Below are 21318 nucleotides of genomic sequence, written 5' to 3' on the forward strand. Positions count from 1 at the left end.
AAATACTACGACGCGCGAAGTAAGTATAATCCCTTTTATGTATACCTATTTAGTAAATATTTATTTATTATAGCTTAATTTTGTGAGTTCAATCGACGTCGATGATAGAGGAAGTTGAGGAAGAGTGTAATGAAAGTTGACGCCGCTGCCATACGGGACGAATAGCTACGAAGAGTTTTGTATGTTTGTAAAAGTCCCAGCGACACAAAATCAATAAAATTGTAAGGTGGGAGTTGTCTTTAAAAAAATGCAAATAGAATTCTTTCATCATTTGCGAAATAAAATAATCTATGACACCGACGTTTAGTATCTTTATTAATAAACTAAAAAAAAGTGAAATAAAACACAGTCTTGTATATATTGTTATATTAATATATTTATTGAATACCCCAACCCGCACTTGGCCAGCGTGGTGGACTCAAGGCCTAACCCCTCTCATTACGGGAGGAGAGCCTTGCCCAGCAGTGGGACATTAGTGGGCTAAATTTATTCTTTATTGTATGAATGCGTTAACAGCGGGTATGTACTGCTTGCGCGAGGCGGCCAGGTTCCTCTGCGCGAAGTAGGTGAAGTGTTGCGCGCCGCACTCCGCCGACGTGAGGCCCAGCGAGCCGCTGCTCCACTGCTCTAGGTGCTTACTTAACTGTGGACAAACAAGATAATACATACTTTTACATACTAGTATTATAAAAGCGAAAGTAACTCTGTCTGTCTGTCTGTTACTCAATCACGCCTAAACTACTGAACCAGTGAGCATGTTCTGATTTCTTGAGTATAGCCGACCGTGGCGGTCAAAGGGTTTAACATTCTTTTAGTAGAATTAAATAACGGCGCTAATTAAAATATACTACTGTTAATATTACCGATATAGCTGCATCCTGGCTGTTATCGGAGTAGACGGCGGCGTCCCTCTGCAGTCCCTCCGAGAGGTCCATCCCCAGCAGCAGCGCCGTGGAGCAGCCGTGGCGGGAGAGCGCCTCGCTCACTGACTTCGACGCGTCCGGCTTCTTCAGGAACTCCTGGTAAATAAATATTGATGATTGACTTTTAAATTATTAGTATAATAAAATCCATACTAATATTATAAATGTGAAAGTAACTCTGTCTGTCTGTTACTCAATCACGCCTAAACTAAACGCCTAACTAACCCGAACCAATTTGCATGAAATTTGGTATGGAGATATTTTGATACCCGAAGAAAGTCATAGGCTACTTTTTACCTCGGGAAAGTGACGCATTCCCATGGGAAAATATAGGTGGCGGACGAAGTCGCGTCTGTCTCTGCCTCATAGCCAGTTGCGCTCACCGGTTGGTATACGATCTGTGGGTTAAGCAACCGTTGGCGCGGTCATTCTATAGATGGGTGACCGCATAGTGGTATTTGAATTGTGCGTCGTATTCAAATACCACTGAAATGAGCGTCTCCGTGCTTCAGAGGGCACGTAAAAAGTCGGTCCCGATTGTTGTCAATTTAGATATCAGTCGTTAAGCCACGTCAAAGGCCTTTCGGGCGGCTTGAACAACTTTGACACTAGGTTGACCACTTACCATACGATAAGAAGAAGAATTGATTTTTGTTTCAACACTACAAAGGTAAGTTATCTGTAAGTTATGAGTCAGTTATGACACACCTTGACCAGCAGTGGGAAGCTGGGGATGAGCACGTTGCCCACGACCTTCACATCTTTCTTGAGCAGCTGCGCGGCCGACAGCGCCGACACGTCGCTGCGAGCCGCCACTAACTCATCCAGGACTCGGCCACTACACAACAGATTCATATCTATACTTATAATAAATCTGTAGAGAGGTCAATTCTGTACATTGAATATATTTAAAAAAAAACCAATGGGGGATGTTTAGTAACGGATACTGATACCGAATCTGCAATTTATAATTTTCTTTTCTGTCTGTCTGTCTGTCTGTCTGTGCTCCGTCTGTATGTGTCGCTATCACGTAAAAACTACCGGATAGAATGCACTGAAATTTGGTATATGCATAGAATAAGTAGTGGAGCAATTTCTAGGATACTTTTTATAGCATAAAATTTCAAAGATTTTTAGAAAATTGAAAAAAATACGTAGAAATCGTTTGAACCTGCGTTTCCCTATAGAGACCATAGATGGCGTTACAATCCATTTCACAACATTCGCATAGTTATCGCATAGCACCAACCAATAGATGGCGTTATAAACCGCAACAAAGCATGTTTTTTCTAATTAATTTATTTTGATGGATTTATTGTAAAAAAATACCTTTGAAACATGCTATACATTTATAAGATTTTTAAACATAAATGTTGTATGATATATTACACAAAAATGTTGGTTTACGTGGGTCCGGTGCGATCGGGATATCCTAGATGGCAAACCGAGTAATTTCGTTTGTTGTCGTTGTTCGCCGCAACTGACAGATGGCGTTGTTGTTCGAATCACATAATATTTAATAACCAAATTAAATGGTTGCAGTAAGGAAATAAATTGTATAGCTATGAAACAGACTATGTGGTAAGTTTTAAAAAATAAACAACGGATGTTATAGTATTAAAAATAATTACGGGTTACGCGGTTTCGGACGTATCATCGCAAGTATACATTATTACGCGTCTGAAGAGCTCCGGCGCAGATAGGACCTATAAATAATATTCTGAATCCAGACGGGTAAGCAATGGTCAGTCTATTATAAGGTATTATATTTTACACTGTAAACTGCTACGGATACAGACGAGAGCGGAAAAGAAGGTAACCACAGGAAATCAGGCCTGCCTGAGCCTGTGTCATATTGTGTGCCTTTCGGGTCCCTTTCGTAAATAACCATTAGATGACAAAAGAGTTGTTAACATTTTTATGTGTAGGTGTATCGAGTGCTTCGCAATTCGCGTGCTCAAACGAATAAGCAACAGTACGAAATTCACGCGAGCGGAGCCGCACGGGTCAGCTAGTCTATACTAATCTATACTAATATTATAAAGCTGAAGAGTTTGTTTGTTTGTTTGTTTGAACGCACTAATCTCAGGAACTACTGGTCCGATTTGAAAAATTCTTTCAGTGTTAGATAGTCCATTTATCGAGGAAGGCTATAGACTATATATCATCACGCTGCGACCAATAGGAGCAGAGTATTAGTAAAAAATGTAACAAAAACGGGAAAAATTTTGACCCATTCTCTCTTATGTGACGCAAGCGAAGTTGCGCGGGTCAGCTAGTGGCTTATAAGATAACTGTTGATTAGGCTATCCGATATATAATGTGTCAGCAAATTGTGTATTTTTAAAGGGAGGTGTTGTTAGGAAGAAGTTTGGAAAGGTGAAGTTATGCCGTGAGGGTATAACGATGTGTGAAGTGGAGGGGGAGCGGGTATTAGGTGCGCTAAGGGGGGATAAGTGAGCAATGTGAGCATGTGAGGTGGGGGGTCTTGAAGATATTAAATTATGGAGGGGAATCGAGTGCAGGGGGGCGTTAAGTGTATGTATATGGGGGGGGCGGGATATATTGTCGGGGGGTATTGTGTGTGTGTGGGGTGGGGGGCTATGTCTGACCGTTCCTGCTTGTAGTCGGCAGGTTGCAGCAGACTCTCGAGGAACTGGATGATCTCCTCGTCGTGAGGAGTCGCCTTGTTCACCTGCTTGCAGAAGTTCACCGTGTCCAGGATTATCGTAGCTGAAATACAGTCATAAACATTTCCCTCTTATTCATAAAAATATATGAAGTTATGAAAGGCTTATAAAGTGTTTTGTTTCTTTCACTCCTTAGCGAAACGAAAAAGGGAAAATAGATTTTTTGAACAAATAATTATCAGACTGAGTACTGATTGCCTCCGTGGCGCAGTGGTTAGGTCGCCACGCCGCTACCATTGCATCGGAAGATCGTGGGTTCGAGTCTGGTTGTACTTTGTTGTTATGGGCAATGGCAAAAATCTAGCCACCATTCCTTACCTTTGTGCTTTGACAAATATGTTGTAAGGTGGGTATCAAATATCTATAAAAGTATATAAAAATGAAATGCTGTTCGTTAGTCTCGCTAAAACTCGTGAACGGCTGGACCAATTTGGCTAATTTTGGTCTTGAATTATTTGTACAAGTCCAGAGATAGTTTAAAAGGTGAATAAATTTGAAAATGTATAAAATAAAAACAAGAATGCGTGAGCGGAGCTGCGCGGGTCAGCTAGTAAAATAAGAAAATACTGACCATTCTTCTTACTTCTTGTTATCGCATGGTTAGTGGTCAACCTAGTGTCAAAGTTGTTCAAGCCGCCCGGAGGCCTTTGACGTGGCTTAACGACTGTTACCTTAGTAGATAACAGCCGGGACCAACTTTTTACGTGCCCTCCGAAGCACGGAGACGCCCAGTTCAAATACCACTATGCGGTCACCCATCTATGGAATGACCGCACCAACGGTTGCTTAACCCACAGATCGTTTACCGACCGGTGAGCACAACTGGCTATGGACGCCTCAATACTGACCATGTAACAGTTGACTGCAAACAAGATAAGCGTTGAAGAAGTCCACATCTTTAGCCACAAGTGCTGCTAGGTTCTTTATTCGCTGAGCTACGAGCGTGGCGCACGAGCCCACCGTCTCTATGGTGGTGCGAGTGTCGGCCGCGTAGTGCCATGATGACTTGTCTATAGGCCTGTACAGCAAAAATGTTTCACCATTTTAAAGTGAACATGGCAATATTATCTTTTTTTTAATGGCAACCTGGTAGTGTTGTGTTATTTAAACATTACCAGGCAGTTGCCATTCACAAAAATTGTCTTGAATTTTCAAGTATAAGATATACTTGAAAATACTTACTTGTTTACTAAGACAACACTAACAGGCAGTAGCCATTCAAAAATATATATTGCCATTTTGCGTAGCGTTCTGTTAATTAAGTGTGGTTTAGGTCGCCACGTCGAAAACCATTGCGTCGGGAGGTCGTGGGTTCGATTCCCACACGGACCAAATATTTATGCGATCCACAAATAATTGTTTCGGGTCTGGTTGTGCTTTGTGTCCGTTGTTTGTATGTTTGTAAAAAGTCCCCGCGACACAAGAACAATTCTTAGTGCGGGAGTTGTCTTTATGAAAAAAAGTACGGAAATGGCATTTCTATTTTTCTTTACATAAAGTTTAAATATCTTTTAAATGGCAACTCCTTGAAGGCTTAGTGGTATCCCATGCAAGAGCTCAATGGATAGAACACAAGGAAATATAATACGTGTATTATAAATAACTAACTGACTTGAGGAACTTCGCTTGCGTCACATAAGAGAGAATGGGTCAAATTTATGTCCGTTTTTGTAACATTTTTTAATAGTACTCTGCTTCTACTGGTCGTAGCGTGATGATAGCCTATAGAATTCCTCGATAAATGAGCTATCTAACACTGAAAGAATTTTTTTAATCGGACCACTATTTCCTTAGATTAGCGCGTTCAAACAAACAAACTCTTCAGCTTTATAATATTAGTATAGATTCTCTTTTATGTGACGCAAGCATAGTTGCGCAGGTCAGCTAGTTTGTAATAATAGTGAGATGTCCTCACCTATGGTCAATAATCTCAGTGACTAAAGGCGTGAGGAACAGGTCTTTCTTGGCCAACACATGGTGGTCTACTAGCACCACCTTAGTGTTAGGCCTTGTGGTCAGCACGGTCAGATCGTGGTCATCTCTGAAACAAAGATAATGTACCATTATTACTTGAACTAATCATCTCTTACATGAAATCACTACTTTTACATGATACTACTTTAATTCAACTAGAGGACCCGCGCGGATCCGCTTGCGCATTACTTAGCAAAAATAAGAGTCGACTTTCAACTACTTATTCTAACCCGTTGGCCAGGGTTTGCAATGTAAGCATAAAAAAAATGTGTTTGTTTACGACCTTGCATAAAAAATCGTGAAATTTTCAGTGGTTCTATATTATATCAAACATGTTATATGTATAAACCTTTCTCTTGAATCACTCTATCTTTTTAAAGAAAACTGGCTCTATATCTGTTGCATAGTTTTTAAGATTTGAGCATACATACATACAGACATAGGGACAGGCGCGGCATGTAACTTCGCTACTATGTAGTGATAAGTAAAAACCTTAGCATAAAAACAAAAATAAAAAAATAAGTACCTGAAAATTAAACTACTTTCAAAAATGTTATATTTTCTGAAGAGATAAGCGACTTCAGTCTTCAACTCATAGTCTCCTCTCTCCACATTGAGGACGGGCAGGAATATATCATGTTTCACAAACTCCGGTCTATTCTCTCTGGTACACACTTTACACTGTATCTGATTGTATTGCCAGTTTAAAAAACAGGCATAGACTATAGCACTGACAGCAGAGTCTAGGTCACAACTCTCGTTGCCTATTACTATTGTTAAATCTTTGTAGTTGTCTGTGTTCTGAAAAAAAACAAAAAAAAAAGTAAATAAAAGTACCTATTTCAATCTGATTTGGAGTTTATTATTATTATTTATTTGATTTATTTAATGACAAGGTACCAACTCTCCTAACAGCCAGTGGGCATTACCTTCATTCAATCGCAATCCCTAGCACTATTCATAATTAATTCAGCATTAGATTATTATTATTTTATTATAATGTTAATGTTTGTTATCTTACAATGTTCTATAAATATACTGTTTATGTAAGGCGGTAATAAATAAATTATTGAAGTCTCCAACCCGCACTTGGCCAGTGTGGTGGACTCATGGCTTAAACCCTCCCTAATTATGGGAGGAGACCCTTGTCCAGCAGTGGGACATTAATTGGTTAAATTTATCCTATTTAAAGGATAAAAAATGTAATCAAGTGATAAAAAGATACATAATTGGGCAGAAGTATTACATAAGACATCCTAAAGTGGTAACAATAGTATATTTAGAGGGTAGATTAAAGGTCAGTTTACATAGTTATCAATTAAGATAACCGTTGTTAACCCATGTCAAATGCCTACCAAGCAGCTTGTATTTCTTTGACACTAGGTTGACCACTAACCATATGCATGATAAATAAAGAATAATACGGATATTTTTTTATTAAACAATGACGGAAAGACTCATTTTTTTTTAAGAAATAATTACTTGCAAAAGCTTAATTATTCAATTAGAACAATTAAAGTACCGATTGAAATGTTAATTCTGATATGATTCTTAATATGAACACATTATAAGCAAGCTTTAAATAAAAGTTTGGTCACTGTAAGATTAATACTTTAAACACATTGTTTATTATTGAATTATTTATTTAAACTTCTTATACAAAATTTGTATAAAGGTGGACTTAATGCCAAAGGCATTTTCTGCCAGTCAACTTAATTAGTTATTCTATTCAATATATTTCTATAGTCTTGCTGATGACATGGAATGGGTGAAGGTCACAAGGTAGGCCCCCAACTAGATGGTCGGACGACATCATTAAATGTGTGGGGCTGCGATGAATGAGACAAGCACAAGACCACATCAAGTGGCGTACTGAGGGTGAGGCCTATTCTCAACAGTAGGTGGAAACGGACTGATTAGATAGATAGATTTACTGGTATAGTTCTTACGTTCATGTCACGCCTTTTTCCCATACGGGTAGGCAGAGACCAAAGAAGGTCACTTGGTATGATCCTTATAAATTTCCTTGGCTTTATTCACTTACATACATCTAGTCGTACAAGACCGTCGGTTATTACTTCCATATTTAAAGTATATGTTACATAATATTTCCAAATTTTACTCACTTAAGTGCAAATTTAAGGTCCCTAATGATAGAACCAAAAAACTACCGGGTCTAAATGTTGTTGTTTATACTTACTAATTTCGACAAGGAACTATTGAAATATTCATCCATTTTGTGTATAGTGATTGTAGCTTGCAGAACTGAAGGGTTTTGGGGCTTTTTTTATGGTTTTTATCCCATTTTTAGTTTGAAAATTTCAAATGTTATTAAAATGTCAGAATGAAATTCAAAATATTGATACGTCATTTGACATTGACACTGTTGACAGTAGGGGATATACGGTGTTGCTATACTTTAAATAAAAAAAATACTAAAACTACTATCTACATACGTACTTATTTTTTTATTTTCCATTTATTTCTTCATATTATTGTACCATTACAGGTACAACAATATAAAGTTTTTAGGTTTGACCTCTTGTCCGCAATTATCTCTTTTATAGGAAAGTAGCAAACGCCTAAAAGCAGAATGCATTTTGTAACTTCAACACTATTTAATTGAGTAACTTTCTAGCGTGTGTGGGGTATTTTAATTACAGGATGACCTTCAAAATCAATCATATAATTAATTTCAGATAAACCAACTTTTGTAATAAAATATTTTAATGTCCAAAGTCTTGTGCAATAATTCAATATTCGTTCATTTCTAGTTACATAATGAAAGTCTGTGCTGGGTTTTTAATTCTTATTATTGGTAAGACAAAACAAAACTGAATTATAAATAACTTACCTAGTTATTTAAAGGCGGGATGTGAAGAATAACAAAAAAATACACTTCATTAAAAATAATTAACTATTACCTACTCTCATCGGTCGGATAACGATTAAGTAGTCTAAGCAATCTTACCACGGATATTACATAGATGGGTAGCCGCGTAGTGGTATATGAGTATAGCTTCTCCGTGCTCCAGAGTGCACGTAGGGTCAGTTTTTGTTTTAGTCAGCCATGTCAAAGGTCTTCGGGAGGACACTAAGTTAACCACTAATCGGCAAAGATTAAATATAACAAATTAATATTGTACTGTGTAACTGTCTACTTATACATATAAGGACATTATACGTTCAATATATACCTAAGAAGAATAACAGAAGCCTTCTTTTTTAGCGATCCAAGCAGCGTCATGCAACAAGACGGTAGACGGACGAAACAGAACGCAAGTGTCGCCATCTATCGTGGACTGCAAGCACATCAAATGTTCGACCGCTGAGAACCCTCGCTGCGTGCGGGTTGTGAACAAGAAAACAGCTATCAAGCCGATATTCATCATTGTCCTGAATAAATGCGAGTTGCTGTACATGAAATGTCATCAAGGTACACAAACTGATTCATTAAATCAATACGTTGTATACTAGCTGATGTGCGCAACTTCGCTTGCGTCATATAAGAGAGAATAGCGCGTTTAAACAAACAAGCAAACAAACTCTTTAGCTTTTTATTATCTAATATATAAAATTCTCGCGTCACAGTTTTCGTTACCGTACTCCTCCGAAACGGCTTGACCGATTCTCATGAAATTTTGTGAGCATATTGAGTAGGACTGAGAATCGGCCAACATCTATTTTTCACGCCCCTAAGCGACACTTTTAAATTTTTATGGCAAAACAACGTTTGCCGGGGCAGCTAATTAATTGTATAGATTACTTGTTCTGACTGATTGATTGACTGACTGATAATTACTCCAGAATCGAAACCTTGGAGCTAAAAAACATAATTTTTTTACAAGGGGCTTTTTATAATGTGAAGTAGACACTCCATAATGAAGGTTTTTTTTTATACATATTCTTTTTTTTTTGTATATTTTTTATATAGAATAAAATAGGGGACAAAGTCAACTTTACTCTCTCTAAACTTATACGCGAGTGAAGCCGCACTGCTCCACTAGTAATATTTGAGGTACATTTAGCAGACAAAATAGCCCATGATATTCAGTTACTGGGTACTTTGTAGCGGGCTCTTACCTTTTCATCTCGCGCGCATCAAGCAAGCGCCTTTTGGCATCCTTCAGACTGATCTTTGGTAATATATTTCAGATTATCAAGGAAAAATAGTACCTATGAAATATTGTGGCCACGTCACTCCCAAAGCTAAGAAAACTAACACTGTGGGTAAGTTAAATAGGAAAGAAAATATTATTATAGAAGTTATAAGGATCGAAACAAAATAACATGCCACCCTACGTTTTCAACTTACACTGTGCATCTGTCAAAATCAATATTTTGAAATTGACAGAACGCGTTACAAAAAACAAATATTCATATTGAATTTATTACACAGGTCACACTCGTGTTAAAAGGGACTCTAATCCACAGAAACCGAAAGTACGTAAGTATATTATTTTAACGAGACCAAGACTGAGGCCTCATCGAAAGCGTTATGTACACTCATAACTTTTGAACAATTAAACTAAATCGGTTATAAGGTATTTAAATATATTGGTATCTGTCGGGAGAAGGTTTGTATGGGATGGAATCAATGGGATAAATCTATACTAATATTATAAATATTGTACTATAGCCGGACGAAGTCAGGCCAGTCCTCTAGTTAATTAATATTAACGTTTTATAGAAAGGCGTAAATCGAGTCGCAGAGAGGATGGCACAGACGACGACCGTGAGTAAAACTAACTTATAACAATATTTTAAGGTCGGGGAAAAAGTCTTTTAGCATTATCTCTCTCTCTCTCGTCGCATGGTTAGTGGCCAACCTAGTGTCAAATTTGTCAAGCCGCCCGAAGGCCTTTGACGTGGCTTAACGACTGTTATCTTCATAGACAACAATCGGGACCGACTTTTAACGTGCCTTCCGAAGGACGGAGACGCCCCGTTCAAATACCACTATGCGGTCACCCATCTACGGAACAACCGCGCAAAGATTTGCTTAACCCACAGATCGTTTACCGAACGGTGAGCGCAACTACTAATGGGCGCATTTGCATTATAGTATGTATGAACTTGTAATGTTATATGTATATTGTTAATTTACAGCGGTAGGAGGCTATAGTGTATCTGACGTGTACGAAAATAACAGAAGTGAGCTATCCTTAGGTAAGTTATCTTAGTTTTATTACTCTACTATGGTTTGCTTAAGTCTAACTACGGTTTATCTATACTAATATTATGAAGCTGAAGAGTTTGTTTGTTTGAACGTGCTAATCTCCAGAACTACTGGTCCGATTTGAAAAATTATTTCAGTGTTAGATAGCCCATTTATCGAGGAAGGCTATATAACCTTAGCCATTAGGAGCGGAGTGGCAACGAAAAATGTTGCAAAAACGGGCAAAATGATGACTCATTCTCTTTTATGTGGTGCAAGCGAAGTTACGCGAGTCAACCAGTTTGTTTATATTTATTTATCTGTGACCCGGTTTTTTTTACACGGGCTAAGTCTCGTGTCGAAGCTAGGTTTTAATTATGATAAAATACTTTTTCTAGCGTATGGTAAGTGACCCTGTAAAGGAGTTCTGTTTTTAAAGCAAAATCAAGAAAAATAGCCTCCTTTACACACACACTCTATCGCGCATGAAACAACAATCGCGCGTGAAAGAGCGCACGTGTAAGGGGAAAGGAAAGACCACGCGCCGCGCTCATCTGTCAAGTGCGAAGAAAATCGCTCTCGAAGAGCGCGCTGCTTTCCCGCGCGTAATCCTGTACGCTCCTTCTTCTTGTCGCATGGTTAGTGGTCAACCTAGTGTCAAAGTTGTTCAAGCCCGAAAGGCCTTTGACGTGGCTTACCGACTGTTATCTTAATCGACAACAACCGGGACCGACGTTTTACGTGCCCTCCGAAGCACGGAGACGCTCAGTTCAAATACCACTATTCGGTCACCCATCTATGGAATGACCGCGCCAAAGGTTGCTTAACCCACAGATCGTTTACCGACCAGTGAGCGCAACTGGCTATGGGCGCCTCAGTTCCTATAAGTATATTTTAATGCCTTCGTTCTTCAGACATGACGGGAGAGGCAGATGAGTCATTAGACCAGTTGGGCTCTGAACAAGAATCAAATGAAGCAGGCTACAAGATCCCTGATGTCACCTGGTTTCCTCTCATCTCTTCGGAGACTATTCAAAGATTGAAACGTGAGTAACTTCAACATACATACGTAATATAGCTATACATCCTAAGGGCGCGTTCCCACTATGACGTGACGACAGATAATCGTGTAGTTTTATAGTAGGGCCGCTGAGTTATTACCGATTTGACACATGACAAATTGACAATACTAGTGAAGTGACTGAACCAGTAACCCTAATATCATTTTGGATCAGTTTGTTTTTAAATATTCTAGTATAGAGTGTAATTAAATAAAAACAAAACCAATAATAGTTAAAGACACAAGTTCTTCATTAGGTGGAGTATCCTTGATGAAATAAAATAAATCATTCCTATTCCAATGAATTCGGATCGAATACAATTAAGCACATCACTATGAAAACTAGACGCACGAATCCGCACCATGTAACTTTATACAAGCGCGCCAAAGAACAAAAAATAAATGTTTTCATATTATTTACAAACTATTTTAAGTTTGAAACAGTGTTTATTGGAAAATTACTTAATTCTGATATTTTGACATAAAGTTTTATATTAAAGAGGTATTCTAAATCATTCCGCAAATGTGACGCTCGTGCAAGGTTATATCGATTAATTTAAAGAATTATCTGTCAAATCGGTAATTATTCAGCGGCCGTACTAAAAGTGTCGCTTATATGTTTAAATGGAGGTGTTCACATACAGAACGACACGACTTACTGTCGTCTACGACATTTTTTGCAGTGACGACAGATTATCGTGACAGTGGGGACGGCTAGATACGACAGTCACTAAACGATAAAATTTTTTGACGATGAACAATCGTTATAATGGAAATAGCTAGAGACGACAGTCGTCCAACGATAAATTAATCGTTACGACAAAGTGGGAACGCGCTCTAAGTCGGTATAATGTATATGGTTTAGTATGTACGTTTATATAAAAGTTATAAAATAACTAGTTACATGAAATTATACTAAGGAGGTATATCGATTTAGCGCCAGTTTCATTGTAATCAGACAACCAAAAATATTTTTTTACTTTAAAAGATAATAGTTAAATTGAATGTTTTTTTTTTTTACAGAAAAGACAACGAGTAAGTATGTTTATTTCTTTTGAAACTTAGAAAATAATAAATAAATACTTGCGTCCTTCGAGAGCCAATTTAATTTATGTATATTATATACTTCTAGTCGAAGCTTGAAGATTTCAATGTATTATTAAGCAAAGTAGAAAAAAGGAATCGGTTTTCAATATTTTTTTTGCGGGCTTGGCAGATGAGCGCGGCGCGTGCTCTTTCCTTTCCCCTTACACGCGCGATTGTTGTTTCATGCGCGATAGAGTGTGTGTGTAAAGGTGGCTATATTATCTCAAAAATTTAATAATTCCTTTATTTCTAAATCTGTATTTATTCGCAGCCAAGCAACAGGGTCAAGATATAAAATGTCCCACCCAGTGTGAAGTGAGCAGTCGGTCAGTGTGCGCTAGATGTCAGCACAATGTGTATAAGACTTTCATATCGGTCTGTCATATGAGGATGTACGTCTGCGAGAATAGAGACGAAGGTACGTATAGCTCGATACTGTAGAGAGTATCGAGTATCGAGAATTTGACATTTAAAACGTATTGTTATTATAGTTCCTAAGGCGCACGGTAGAGGAGCTATTCAAATATTCTTATTTTTTTTTGTATATTCTTAAAGAAAAATAACTTTAAATTAAAACTGAAAAAAATGGTAAGGAAGAAAATACAGATCAACAGTTGGGACCCATTTAAATTGTCCAAAAAAGGATATAAAATAAAATGATGTTTATTTACCAGTCACATTTAAATTCTTAAAAAATTAGGCTAAACTAAAGTTACAATTTTCTATTTATAATAATTTTAGGTCGGGGAAAAAGTCTTTTCGCATTATAGTATGTATGAACTTGTATTAAAATCTTTTCTCTACAGTAAAAGCTCGATATTTGGGTACCCCACGAGCTCACTGGAAGAAACCTAATGAACCGTGTACTCATTTGTGATTGTTGAAGCCAAAGAGATTTTATTACAAGTTCATACATACTATAATGCGAAAAGACTTTTTCCCCGACCTAATATTTCTTGTGACTCTCCACCTGATCCTGTCTCGGAAGAGTCAGTAAGAGTATTCAGTTTTCTCCAGTTTTTTAAAGTAAGGAAGTTTTTTCTTCCCTTATTTTTTGTTTCTACACAGTCAGTTTTTTCAGTTTTTTGACTGCCTCCGTGGCGCAGTGGTTTAGGTCGCCACGCCGATACCACTGCAACGGGAGGTCGTGGGTTCGATTCCCACACGGAGCAATTATTTGTGCGATCCACAAATAATTGCTTCGGGTCTGGTTGTGCTTTGTGTCCGTTGTTTGTATGTTTGTAAAAAGTCCCCGCGACACAAGAGCAATTCTTAGTGCGGGAGTTGTCTTTTTTTAAGAAAGTAAGAAAAAAGTAAGAAGAAAGAAAGAGTTTATTTTTCTTTCAGTTCTCCAGCTAGTATCCCGCACGGCTTGCATAGTATCAGCGCCATACATATCGAACAGCGCGACTCAGCTGAAGGGCGCCTATGCCGTCCACCACGACCCCGACGTGGTGCTGCGATACATCAAGTGCCGCGACTACGGCCGCATCAAGGAAGACCAGGACTTGGAGAAAGGACCTGGTAAGAATATAACTAACTTTCTGCTGGAATTAACCTTTTCGGAGTGAAACTTACAAAGACTGTTGCTGTGTTTACACACACGCTCTATCGCGCGTTTTAGGAGCGTACAAGATTATGCACGAGAAAAACTCTTCTTCTCATCTCTGCATCACCCGTAGGTTGACTGGTAGAGAATGCCATTGGCATTAAGTCCGCCATTATACAACTTTTGTATATGAAGTTAATAAATAAATAAATAAAAAACGGCGCGCTTTTCGCTCGCAATTTCTTCGCGGGCTTGAAAGATGAAAGCGGCGCAAGCTCTTTCTTTTCTCCTTGCACACCCTTTAGACGCACGCTATTTTAACCGCAATTGTTGTTTCACGCGCGAAAGAGCGTGTATGTAAAGGCGCATAATAGCTCAGTCCCTCTCTTCACAATACAAGGAACTTATTTATTTAGGGAATCACACACTTTTCTTAATAATAAATATTAACAATATTTTTTATGCAAGTCAACGTTACGATTTTAAACAAAATACAGTCCCATTGCTAGGCACGGGTCTCAACATAACTTTAAAAAGTCATTGATGTGTTGCCTCGGGTTCAAATCATTAGCCACTTGCGTGTGGTGCCAACTTATACCACTCGGCTTTCACTGCTAAAATGACAATGTCAAATACGTTTTTCACACACATAACTTGTGCAAGTCATTGCTGTGTCGCTTTGGTTTCGAACTCTCGATCACTTGCGTGAGACTCCAAAATGATGCCAAAGTAAATAAATATTATTGTACAACTCACACACGGTCATTTGATTCCAAACTAAGCAGAGCTTGTACTATGGTACATACTTATATACTTCTAAATACATACTTATATAGATACATTAACATCCAGGCTCAGAACAAATACTCGTGCTCATTACACAAAGATTTGTCCCGGGTGGGATTCGAACCCACCACACGCGGCGCTACGGTTGTTGCAGCGAGGTGACCGCTTAAACCACTGCGCCAAAAGTGCAGTTAAAATAAAAAAAATTAATACATTTTTTAGATCCAAGATGCATTTTCCAAAAAACGGCGCGCGTTCTAAACGAGCATTCAAGTGGCGGGTCCACCAGCAGCGAAGAAGATTCCCACACTAGCGGGGAAGTGGGGGGCAAACCGAAACCTAAACCGGGGAGAGACGACTCTAGTGGCGGAGACTCTCAAAGTGGTGAAAAGGATTCCGGTTCGGGTGAAAAGGGGGGAGATTCTGACAATAAGTCTGGAGGTGATTCTAGTGCGGGTTCTGGCCGAAGTGGTAAAGAGAGTGCACCTAGTGGTAGTGACGGTTCAGGGAAATCTAAGTCGGATGGACAAACTGGAGGGTCTTCGAGCGAAAAAGGTTCTGGGAAGAGCGGGGATGAAGGAGGTAATTTATTCAACTAATATTATATTATTAACTTGCAGACTGAGGCGCCCTTAGCCAGTTGCGCTCACCGGTCGGTAAACGATCTGTGGGTTAAGCGACCTTTTGCGAGGTTATTCCATAGATGGGTGACCGCGTAGTGGTATTTGAACTGGGCGTAAAAAGTCGGTCCACGTTGTTGTCAATCAAGATAACAGTCGTTAAGCCACGTCAAAGGCCTTCGGACAGCTTGAACAACTTTAACACTAGGTTGACCACTAACCATACGATAAGAAGAAGACTTGCAGACTGGCCCAACTTCGTACGGGTATAGTAAAATTTAAACCCGTCGATTCCGTTCCCGTCGGAATTTGATCCATCGATCCCATACAAACCTTTTGCCGACAAACATAACTTTAAAACAACTAAACCAAATAGTTGACAAAGTCGTCCAATCCGCAAGTATTTATTAAATAACTATCTTGTCTTTCAGGCAAATCGAAATCGAATGGAGAAAACTCTAATGGAGGGTCTACCAGTAGTGAAAAAGAAGGGGCAAGTGGAAATGAGAACAACGTTTTAAAAACTCGCTCACAATCTTCTGACGGAGAGGTTTTAGAGGAACTACCAAATATTTTCAGCGCGAAAGCGCCTAAAACCAAAGCAAATGTTGGTTATAAATCTGATGTTTACGATTTGAAACCGAAGTCGGGACATTTGACTGGTTTGATTAAAGATGTCTTGAAGAATCCGCAGTAGAATAAAAGTACAATAACTTAATAGAGTCTTGGCATTCATGATTATCTAGATTTTATTGAATAGTTCTGTGTATTTCCAATATAAAGTAGCCGTATCAAACAGTAGCACGATTCTCTATTCTCCACGGTCAGTACTGTCGAGTATCGAAAATTTGACATTTAATTTCTACTACTAAAGTAATTCCTACGACGCCCGTTAGAGGCGCTGATTTTCATATAAATTTTCTCGATAGCTAGCCGGTTGTCGATAGTCGATTGTGGTAGAGAATCGAGCTACAGGCAACAGTCACTTTAAATCAAATTCAATTATGCGCAAGCTTGCAATTCTAAAATACAATTTGACGTAAACTCGATTCTCTATTCAATTGAATTCGTATTCGATTCTGTCGGGAGTAGGCACAGACATAAAAATGTTTTTTTTTAAGTTCTGTGTTACCTTGAATTAAATGTACCGTTAAAAGCAAAATGTGTAAACTTCTTTGATTTATCCTTATCCACAGTCCGACATTAAGTGTAAGGTCTTAATATCATGTTTTCAGTCTCAAACATATCCTGTTAAGAGATTTGGCTGATGTTTTTCGACTGTCTGCTTGTTAATCCATGGAATTCCAACGTCCAATAGGAAATTGACATAAAAAATTGCGTAGTGGTGGGATTAAAGGCATAAGAATCTGAGTGTAGGACACTACAGTTGGCGAGTTGTGGGGGAAAGAGTAGGTAAAGGCTGTTTTTCCGCTGCAGAAATAATTGTAAATATCTATCAAAATTTTGTGAGACGTATCGTTTTCGTTGTAAGTTTTACTCTTATTGTTTATGTTATTATATTATAGCAATTCAACTCATTACTCTAATAAAAACGAAATTAAATTATAATAAATAAATATTTACAATATTGAAATACGAAAGGGAGTGCTTCACGCGTCGTAGTATTTCTCCTTAATAATCGTCAACCGGTAACGCACCCAGAATGCTGGCAGCATTGCCACGTTGGATAGCATAAACATTATTGTCTTGCATTTGTTATAAAAAATAACAGTTTAAACATAAATAAGCATTAAATGTTGTGTTAAGGCAGTAGACTCCCTGCCTGTCTGACATAACGCTAACTTGAACAAATATCAATCTGTCATGGCGTCTCGTTATACATTGCAATCAACTAATTATATCATTAACGAACATTGTTCGCGTTCATAATCATATTAGTTGTGCTTTAATTAATATTTTGTACAAAGAAATAATTCTGTAGACAGGACATTCTTTTTTTTAAAGGCTCTTTTCGTGTTTCCCTGATCTTTTCACCTAATCGGATCGGGCTGAAATGTCGCATGCATGCAGATGTTATGACGTAGGCATCGGCTAAGAAGGGATTTTGATCAATTCTACCCCCAAGGAGATAAAATAGGGGATGAAAGTTTGTATGGAAATTCTGCCCTAAGTCACAAACCACGCGGACGAAGTTGTCGGCAAAATCAAGTCAATCTAATATATAAAATGCCATCAAAAACATTCTGTAAAAAAACTCAAGTCTCGCTGTAAAAAGTTGTGAGATCTATATAATACCAAGTCGATTAATCTATTTAGTCTCTACTTAAAGGACCTTCTGTCTTAAGTTATTACGTATGTTATTATCATGCCAATTTAAAAAAAAAATACCTTTAAAACAAATAGACCGACCTGGCCATCGCATGATTTGATTATTAGTATGTATCACACTACACAGCACGACGAGAAGTTAATGCTCCTGAAATGTTAATGGCGAATTTGTGTTTTCTTGCGATGACCAAGTCGATCTATTTGTTTTAAAGGTATTTTTTTTTAAATTGGCATGATAATAACATACGTAATAACTTAAGACAGAAGGTCTTTTAAGTAGAGACTAAATAGATTAATCGACTTGGTATTATATAGATCTCACAACTTTTTACAGCGAGACTTGAGTTTTTTTACAGAATGTTTTTGATGGCATCTCACTTCTTTTTGTAGAGCGAACATAAGTCCAATTTGTATGGAAAGACGTTTTTTTTTTCATAATTCAACATATTTTCCTATGGGAATGTTGTTCAGTTTCATGGGCTAAACACCCTTACCCACCCTATACCCCCTCCCGTTATGCCTCATATAGTAGGTACCTATTTACACCTATTTATTTTTATTTTATTTTCTACAGTAATAATAATTCATTAACTGCAAATGTAACCTTGTAATCTTATACATTTATATGGGATTACAAAGTTATTGTTGCAGTTGGTGTATTTAGAAAACTGGACCGAAATTAGAAAATATTAAATTTTTCCCATGATTAAGACACTAAACCCTATTTGTATTCTAAATTTTAAGCTTCTAAGTCTGCTAGAAGTACCTTAGACTTTTGATGATCGGTGAGTCAGTGAGTCAGTGAATCAGTGAGTGACAAAATTCAAAATTTTAACAAGTTGTCATTCTTAAACTACTGATTCGAATTGACTGAAATTTTAAATATACCGTGTTTATACAATGACTGATTAGTTGCTGAAAATCCAGGCTTCTTGTTTTATCCACAACGAAATTATGGGGGGGTCAAAAATAGCCCGAATTGCTTCGAGAAAAGGATGTTACGGCCGTGCCGCTTTTTTTTTGCTCGACTTGCGGGGGCACTTCCGTGCCCCCAGATTCTCGCGTGACAGTTTTCGTTGCAATACTCCTCCGAAACGGCTTGACCGATTCTCATGAAATTTTGTGAGCAAATTGAGTAGGACTGAGAATCGGCCAACATCTATTTTTCAAGCCCCTTAAGTGACACTTTTTTTTTAATTTTTATGGCAAAACAACGTTTGTCGGGTCAGCTAGTATATTTATATGTAAGTCATATAAATATCGTGTCTGCATTCTATTTATCTATGTGGTATTGACTAATGCATGCAAATTTGCATAATTGTTTCCCGGCAATTATTACGAGTATTTGTGTACATTTGCAGTGCTGAGTGCGACTCAGCTGGCTATCTTACCTAATATGAAATCGGGTGAGTGTTCAAATAATTATAGCATTAACATAATATTTAATATTTTTAATAACGGGAGAGATTTTCATGATATTATACGTCAAACTTTCGTTTGAGAACTTTTTTTAGATTTTGCACAGATATTTTAATGAAAACATAATATATCAAAGTTTAGCAAAATGCAATAAAATTGTGTAGCAGGTAGATTTTTGAAAATGTGTGTATGTAAAGCTTGTTAAATTAATACACGTAATTAACGCTAATTTCTAATTACATATAGCTTCTTGCAGGTCATATGGCCTGCAAGAGTACCTTACACTTACACCTGACCCGAAGTTAATTATTACGGGATAAGACCTTTTTTTTTTAAAGACAACTCCCGCACTAAGAATTGCTATTGTGTCGCGGGGACTTTTACAAACATACAAACAACGGACACAAAGCACAACCAGACCCGAAACAATTATTCGTGGATCGCACAAATAATTGCTCCATGTGGGAATCCAACCCACGACCTCCCGACGCAGTAGTGTTGGCGTGGTGACCTAAACCACTGCGCCACGGAGGCAGTCAAACCCTTGCCCAGCAGTGGGACATTAATGACGCTATACCTAAAAATATATTTTGTTTCAGTCACACTCCTCGTACTCATCCACGTATCATATCTAACATGTAACTCTATAAACCTGCTAGAAATTTGCAAACACGTCATTAGGAACGATGTCGACTCAAGAACAGAACTACAGAGATATATCACAGAACTTAGCTCTCCTAGCAACGATACAGATAAAACAATTGAAGAAAAAGCACCTAATGATATTCAAAATGATATTGAAAATAGTATTCATATGAATAATACTAGAAAAAGCTTAGGAAACGAATTTGACAGTCAAAAAACAAATGAAAAAAGTGCACCGAACCTTCAAAATGATGTAGAAAAAGGTCCTAATACAAATAATATTAAAAAGAACTTTGAATATGAAGTTGATAGTCGAAAAACAAATGAAAAAACTGCACCGATCCCTCTAAATGATATAGAGAAAGGTACTTATATGAATAATACTAGAAAGAGCTTAGAAAACGAATTTGACAGTCGAAAAACAAATGAAAAAAATGCACCGAACGTTCAAAATGATATAGAGAAAGGTACTAATATGAATAATACTAGAAAAAGCTTAGAAAACAAATTTGACGGTAAAAAAACAAATGAAAAAAGTGCACCGTACGTTCTAAATGATATTGAAAAAGGTGCTAATATGAATAACACCAAAAAGAACTTTGGAAACGAAGTTGATAGTGGAAAAATAAATGAAAAAACTGCACCGATCGTTCGAAATGATATAGAGAAAAGTTCTAATATGAATGATACTAGGAAGAGCTTAGGAAATGAAGTTAGCAGTATTAATAATAATGAAAATAATGACAATGTTAGTGAAATTGGTCTTAATAATAAGACTAATGATAAAAGTGACGAAGTATTAACAAAACTTATTACTGATGGTAAGAATTCAAGCGAAGGAGCTACAATTGAAGATGTACCAACAAAATTAAATTTAAATAAAGACGAAAGAACTATTTCTAAAGAAAGTCCTTTAACTTCTGATTTAGATGACAAAGATACTATCAAAGATGTACCATTTAAAAGTTCTATCGAAGTACTAAACACAGATTTAGGTACAAAAGACACTACAAATTCTATTAATAAAGAAATTAAAGTGATAGATAAAGTTTTGACAAATATTAAAGAATATAATACTGACATTACAAACATGAGAGAAGTCAGAGAGCATCTACTAGA

At 37.5% G+C, this 21318-nt stretch overlaps 3 protein-coding genes across 3 annotated transcripts; 2 read left to right on the plus strand and 1 right to left on the minus strand.

Annotated features, from left to right (window-relative positions):
• Positions 1 to 351: 351 nt before the first annotated feature.
• On the minus strand, positions 352 to 7967 carry pn (exopolyphosphatase prune). The gene is made up of 8 exons (XM_076133845.1): positions 7788 to 7967; positions 6114 to 6388; positions 5529 to 5654; positions 4462 to 4631; positions 3536 to 3656; positions 1632 to 1761; positions 864 to 1019; positions 352 to 643 (listed from the first exon to the last, which is right to left on the minus strand). Exons 1-8 carry the CDS (start codon positions 7821 to 7823, stop codon positions 494 to 496), a joined length of 1164 nt encoding a protein of 387 aa, XP_075989960.1. The 5' UTR covers positions 7824 to 7967; the 3' UTR covers positions 352 to 493.
• Positions 7968 to 8256: 289 nt separating this feature from the next.
• Positions 8257 to 11799, plus strand: LOC142985377 (uncharacterized). The gene is made up of 7 exons (XM_076133504.1): positions 8257 to 8405; positions 8817 to 9023; positions 9743 to 9817; positions 9987 to 10034; positions 10278 to 10322; positions 10697 to 10756; positions 11660 to 11799. The coding sequence occupies exons 1-7, from the start codon at positions 8369 to 8371 to the stop codon at positions 11797 to 11799; spliced, it is 612 nt and encodes a 203-aa protein (XP_075989619.1). The 5' UTR covers positions 8257 to 8368.
• A 1368-nt stretch (positions 11800 to 13167) lies between these two features.
• Positions 13168 to 16930, plus strand: LOC142985552 (uncharacterized). The gene is made up of 4 exons (XM_076133786.1): positions 13168 to 13309; positions 14239 to 14415; positions 15449 to 15808; positions 16278 to 16930. Exons 1-4 carry the CDS (start codon positions 13276 to 13278, stop codon positions 16541 to 16543), a joined length of 837 nt encoding a protein of 278 aa, XP_075989901.1. The 5' UTR covers positions 13168 to 13275; the 3' UTR covers positions 16544 to 16930.
• Positions 16931 to 21318: the final 4388 nt, after the last annotated feature.

This window comes from Anticarsia gemmatalis, chromosome 30 (genome assembly GCF_050436995.1).
Source record: "Anticarsia gemmatalis isolate Benzon Research Colony breed Stoneville strain chromosome 30, ilAntGemm2 primary, whole genome shotgun sequence".
Taxonomy (NCBI): Eukaryota; Metazoa; Arthropoda; class Insecta; order Lepidoptera; family Erebidae; genus Anticarsia; species Anticarsia gemmatalis.

What these genes read in the sequence shown, in the direction of transcription:
- LOC142985552 (XM_076133786.1), top strand. Translation starts at nt 13,276, where the DNA reads ATGAGGATGTACGTCTGCGAGAATAGAGACGAAG. An exon ending in GGACTTGGAGAAAGGACCTG is followed by an intron (nt 14,416 to 15,448) that starts GTAAGAATATAA and finishes TACATTTTTTAG; the next exon opens with ATCCAAGATGCATTTTCCAA. An exon ending in GAAGAGCGGGGATGAAGGAG is followed by an intron (nt 15,809 to 16,277) that starts GTAATTTATTCA and finishes CTTGTCTTTCAG; the next exon opens with GCAAATCGAAATCGAATGGA.
- LOC142985377 (XM_076133504.1), top strand. Translation starts at nt 8,369, where the DNA reads ATGAAAGTCTGTGCTGGGTTTTTAATTCTTATTATTG. An exon ending in GGATGGCACAGACGACGACC is followed by an intron (nt 10,323 to 10,696) that starts GTGAGTAAAACT and finishes GTTAATTTACAG; the next exon opens with CGGTAGGAGGCTATAGTGTA. An exon ending in CAGAAGTGAGCTATCCTTAG is followed by an intron (nt 10,757 to 11,659) that starts GTAAGTTATCTT and finishes TTCGTTCTTCAG; the next exon opens with ACATGACGGGAGAGGCAGAT.
- pn (XM_076133845.1), bottom strand. Translation starts at nt 7,823, where the DNA reads ATGGATGAATATTTCAATAGTTCCTTGTCGAAATTA. An exon ending in GCTTCCCACTGCTGGTCAAG is followed by an intron (nt 1,020 to 1,631) that starts GTGTGTCATAAC and finishes TTTATTTACCAG; the next exon opens with GAGTTCCTGAAGAAGCCGGA. An exon ending in GCCAGGATGCAGCTATATCG is followed by an intron (nt 644 to 863) that starts GTAATATTAACA and finishes GTTTGTCCACAG; the next exon opens with TTAAGTAAGCACCTAGAGCA.